At 40.5% G+C, this 5,923-nt stretch overlaps 1 protein-coding gene across 1 annotated transcript in view; it reads right to left on the reverse strand.

The window, feature by feature from the left end:
* Window positions 1-5,923, reverse strand: part of LOC106817249 (inter-alpha-trypsin inhibitor heavy chain H4-like) — a gene marked incomplete at its 3' end in the record, with an annotated part of 54,215 nt that overhangs the window by 32,097 nt on the left and 16,195 nt on the right. Inside the window, exons 5-8 of the mRNA XM_014821912.1 lie at window positions 5,302-5,412; window positions 2,308-2,464; window positions 1,648-1,744; window positions 456-628 (exon numbers count right to left, since the gene is read on the reverse strand). Coding sequence (XP_014677398.1) covers window positions 456-628; window positions 1,648-1,744; window positions 2,308-2,464; window positions 5,302-5,412 — 538 coding nt within the window. The remainder of the gene's footprint in view (window positions 1-455; window positions 629-1,647; window positions 1,745-2,307; window positions 2,465-5,301; window positions 5,413-5,923) is intronic.

Raw genomic sequence — 5,923 nt, forward strand, 5'->3', positions numbered from 1 at the left:
ATGTCTGGCATATAAGCCAACAGCACATGCTGGCAGCGGGCGCTTACAAGCAACTGTTTGGATACACGAGCATAATATGTAAACATCAACACTCTCGTCATAAGAAATGTCTTAAACTAACTCCTCTTAAAACATGAGTCCATGACAGATGCCAGTAGAATGAAGGTGCCATTTAGACCAATGAGCAGTCGCAGCAACCATTCGATTACTTTCTATTATTCGTATTCAACTATTTCAGATGGTTGTATGTGCGGCCTGATTTTCCAGGAGCAGACAGCCAAACACAACCTAAGTTGGGATCCACATTGGCAGGCCATTTAGCGAGGCGTAAAATTGCATGAGGTGTAAGATGCAAGGTCTAGCCACGCGCATTTGCAGCTAAGAATTAAAATAAATATGGTGATTGTCAAAGATGTCTGCATCACATGTTGAAACCACGTTGCTTTGCCTCTCACCTGCAGCTCTCCTGCATCCTGCCTCCTCTCCACATCATACTTGATGACAAGCTGCGCATCTATTCCCTCGTTCGTCTGCTGTGCCTGTTGCCGTGGTGACGGGTAGTACGACAAATGAATGCCATAGCCAGAGTCAGTCGTAGGATAACGATACACATTCACCTTACCGTTATCTGGAAAGCAATTAATTATTGTGTTAAAACATAATAATAATAATAATAATAATAATAATAATAATAATGTTAATAATAATAATAATAATAATAATAATAATTACAACAAGCAACAATTTTATAAAAAGGACGCTATTGAATCATGAGTTAACATTATTTCAAGTTTGAAATAGTCAATAGTTAATATCCAATTATCACTAGTATTTTTGATGAGCATCACTGTTAATTCTACCCAATTCGTTTTCGTAAAAATAGTAGTTAACGATAATTATAGTTAAAACCGCTGAGGGTGGTGAAATAATTGTTATGGAACACTATAATTATATTTCTACAAAAATAAACGGTCAACGCCTGTTTAATTGCAACTAGGAACCTAGGACCCAGGGAAGTAGGATGTATGCAGTGATACAGATGAGAAAGGAGGCGATCACGATATAAGCATGTAGTTAATCAGGAATGAACCCCTCAGCAGCAGAGTAGACAAGTTCACGTGCCTGAACTACGCCTGTCGTCGTCGGCTGAAGCGTATTTGTGAACGCTCGCGCAAACACACTTGGCCCGTGTTTGTTTATGAACGCGAGAAACTCGTCTCTGTTTACAGAGCAGTGATGCGGGCTATACAAGTCTACTGCTTCTGACTTCTTCTCCCACTTTGCCGCAAGTGTACAGCCACTAACAAGTTGCAGCCAGCTCCTGTTTACTGCGTATCTTAATTCAATGGCAGTGCGACTAGCAAATTCGCACGTGTCGCGTTTACACATGCAAGCTAGTTGATACCATATTGCACGCTTCATAAATCACATATGACAAACCCATAACAAACAGCAAGAGATGTAAGCTATCTAGTTCTTTTTCTTCGTCTCTAGCTAGCTCATCGTCCAACTTATTTATCTTTTCCTTCTTTGAGAAGTAGAATTTTTTTTAGATAAGTGGGTAGAGAAGTAGACTGAGTAATGGAGAGAGGTAGGGATAGAGCGAGCGACAAGAAAGGTTGGCAATATGTCACCGTTATATGTTACCGGTATCATTGGCCAGCTTCAGAATTGCGTTCCTGGTTCTCAGCTTGGGCATCTCCAGTAACACCACTGGCTGACTCTCTTCAATGTATACATCCACCTGTTAAGAGGTCGCCATGGTAGGAAACTCCCTGGCCACTAACACAAGCATACAATACCTACCACACAATACGCATAGCCACACACTAATGAAGTGAAGACATGATACGAGTAATTATGAAATACCACAAGCCTTGATTAGTGATAAACTAACATAAAACAAACCACAAGAGAAATAGCAATAGTTGATCAGTTCTGATATGTCACACTAGCTGTTCTCGTTCAATAACATCAGCTGTCTGCATGGGCGAATAAGATGAAGTATTGTCAATGCCTTTACCATGCATAGCTCGCTTTATAGCACGCTTTATAGCTCGCCTTATAGCAGCTTATTAGCACGCTCTGCACAATCCTCACAAACAGCTGCATGGAGTTCACACAGATCCTATTATAATATTCTACATCACACTTAAATAGAATTTACTTCTGGATCACCAGTCCAAAACTCACACGACTAGTCTACACGTTAAAAAACTCCTCCCGAGGTATCGTCGCCTTCACATCTATTCCATCCACATCAATGGCTGGCTGGGCTGGATGCGTACAGAGTGAACACAATCGTACCCTATAATCTGGGGCAATCTGTCCCGGTTTCATGTCGAGCACGTGATGGTAGGTGCCTAGGCGACGCTCCAGCAGCTCTTCATACTGCAGACGACACGCGATGCTTGACCGCGCGGGAACGTTCACGCTCACCACAAACTCGTGCGTGTTGCGCGGCCTGCGAAGGAACACAGCGCACATGGCTCATATACAGTGACATGCTGCCATTAGCCATTCTTCTCCCCCAGAGAACTTTCAATCTCGAGAAAACGGAAAGTACAGGGGAATGGAGATAAAAGCAAAGCACAAAACTGATATGCTTTAAACAATAAAAACCACATCCGTGCGCATCTGTGAGGGGTTATAAACATTTAAGTTAAAATTATAAGCATAAGAAATTTGTTGATGTATCATTACAGTAGATGATACATCATATATCATATATATCACACGTATACCATATCATATATAATATTAGATGTTGATGTATCATTATAGGTAATTGCTGCCTTGCCAAAGAAAGCTGCCGATGCAGCCATGGTTACTTATTACGAGACACGTGTCATTGGGCACATGATGAGTTACTGTCGTAACTTTTCGTCATGTTTTTATTTGGCACAATTCTGATAATAAACAGCTATGAAATTACCACAACATTCTGGCCTCTATCTAGCCGTGGAATTCTGAACATGCTCATCCCATGAACTCTGGTAATCCATAATGGACTTGTCCCAACGCGATATGCCATAGCCGAAGGCCATCGTGCAACTACTATGGTAATCCTCTTGTAACGCCGCTCTTGAACCGTGAACCAGTAAACTTAAGAAACGTCAGCGCTTGCAATATATGAGTTTTGTGAACATGGCAAGCGCAGTTCGTGAATGTCATGCAGATTACACCTGACACTATCAGCTTCAACATCTGCAGAATTACAACCCGACGTTGTGTGCATGCAGAATTGTAGCTAAATCGTTACAATGGCCCATATGAACAAAAGCACATGCACGCAAGCATGCAAACAAACGGCAATTCGGCAACCACGCACGCAAGTTCAGAAGTGTGCGTGACAAACACAAATTAAAGGGACAGTAGCCTCTAGGATTTTACTGCATACAACTGTACTTACTGTATAACAAATCGTCTATACCCACACGTATTTGTTACCAGATACCTATTTAATTGTTATAATTAATTACACATCAACGCTACGAAATTTGAACGGCGTCATGACACCCGCGCACCGTGCTGCCACCTCGAAAAGTTGCGTATTTGACAATTTATTTTGGCACGTTACAGATCGAGGGCTAATCACAAAAGTGCAATTATATTTATACATAAATGCTATTTAACCGAACGATATTCATTTTAGGGCAAATTTATCCATATTATAACTGAAACTATATAAAAGTTTATAAGATATTACAATCCTTTTGCTTTTAAATGAATTAATAAGAAAACACCCTCGTCATTTTTCAAATTTTTGACCAAAAAGTTGGTGCTGCTCGAAAGGATAGGGTTTGGACTGGAGTTGTGCCTCACAAAATAGACGTTCAAATCTCTGCCATAGGAGTAAAACAACTGTATGCATTATGAAATATAGTGGCGTCAAGATACGGTTCTTGAGTTATCGTTCGACCGTAGGCAAACACTCGAAATGCATAGTGAAATTGCCAAAAATCTACCTAATTTGCATAATAATAAAAAAATCAAAACCCGTGTGATATGTTTTGGGGCCAGTCCTAATTCGATTCACATACTAGAACATGAGCAAAACTTCCATGAACCTGAAACTGACTTATGCGCATATTCCATTTTTGCGAAAACAATAGATGTGGCGCTCGAATAGGATCGACTTGCGTGGCTCCAAAATAGGACGTTCAATCTCTCCCCATAGGGCAGTAACAACTGTATTGCAAATTTGAACATGTGTGGTCAAACGGTGGCTTGAGTTAACGTGGAGACGCGTAGCGCAGACACTGAAATGCATAGTTGAAATTTGCCAAAAATCTACTAATTGCATAATTTAAAAAAAATCAAAACCTGATGTGATATATGTTTTGGGGCCGTCTTCATCTTCACATACCAGAAATGAAGCGAAAATCCAATTGAACTGAAACTGACTTATAGCCATTTCCATTTTTGCCAAAAAGTGTGACGTTGGCTCGATGTATGGATCGACTGGCGTGCTCCAAAATAGGACGTTCAAACCTCTCCCATAGGAGTAACAACTATATGCAATTTGAAACATGTAGGTCAAACTGTTCTTGAGTTATCGTTGACCGTAGCCAAATGTTGACGGACGGACGGACGGACGGGCGGATGGACGGACAAATGGACGGACGGACGGACGGACGGACGGACGGACGACGGACGACACCCCATGGCAATTAATAGCTCATCTTGACGACGTCAAGGCGAGCTAAAAAGGGGGTGCACAAAGAAAATCGAGATTCAGAGTCAAAGAAGTTCAGAGCATAGATCTATAGCATAAAGTAATTCAGAGTAGTTCAAAGAGAAGTGACGTTCAGCATATATGTTATGTTAATCTGTAACAGGACATCAATATTGATACGAATTTGTAATGAAAAAATTTGGCAATACTGACACGTATTTCCAATGTCAAATATACATCAAAATATTTGAGACGTAAGTTAAACATTAGAAATACCGTCAACATTGAGTCACATTTTCAACATGAAATATATTATGTCAATATTGAGACGTATGTTAAACGTCAAAAATACATCAATATTGCGACATATTTTCAACATTAAAAATGTGACAATATTAAGACGCATTTTCAACGTCAAAATGCGTCAATATTGCAACATATTTTCAACGTCGAATATGCGTCAATATTCAGATGTATTTTTACTGTAAAAAATACGTTACGTTTCTTGTTATTTAGGCCCTACTTGTGTTTTAAAGGGTGAAAGCACAGAATGGTACATCACAGCGTTTACACATTTACTAGGAGTAATTAGCGCATATAGATTGCAAGCTGGCGCGACATACTTAGCTGAGATGTAGGCTCCCAGAGACGCAGTCCTCTGCACTCTGCTATAATCCTCCTCACCCAGAGCAAGAGTCTTTACCACACCCTGCACCACCTTGCCATTTGATTCCCTGCAAAAGTTGATCGAACACACCCATACATATCGTCAAGAGCTCATAATAGAGACTCTATATATAATATATATATATATAATAGTCTCTATTATGAGCTCTTGATATCGTCAAACCAGTATACAAACGGCTTGTATGGACAGACGGCCGGCCGTTCTATAATTGTGGTTTCACTGTATATAACTGCCAAACGCCTGGGAATGCCAAGTGGTCTTTACGGATAGGTGGTCGTTCTATAGAGATGGTGGCCACTACCACAGGTTTTACTTTATATATATATATTATATCAGTTATTATGGTGACACAGCACACTCGCAGCGGCGAGTGCGGGAGCGTTCGGCGTTAGTTTTTACATAGGTTTTTATGAAGGAAAGTTGATATACAGTGACGCAACAGTGGAACTGTAATTGAGAGGTACGGTAATAGGGAGTATAGGGCCTATTTGTGAATGTGCGTTCATATTATTTTCAATTTTTATTGACTGTCCCAAGTGCCTGTGTCCGGGGGGGGG

Source organism: Priapulus caudatus, unplaced genomic scaffold (assembly GCF_000485595.1).
Source record: "Priapulus caudatus unplaced genomic scaffold, Priapulus_caudatus-5.0.1 Scaffold1650, whole genome shotgun sequence".
Lineage (NCBI taxonomy): Eukaryota > Metazoa > Priapulida > Priapulimorpha > Priapulimorphida > Priapulidae > Priapulus > Priapulus caudatus.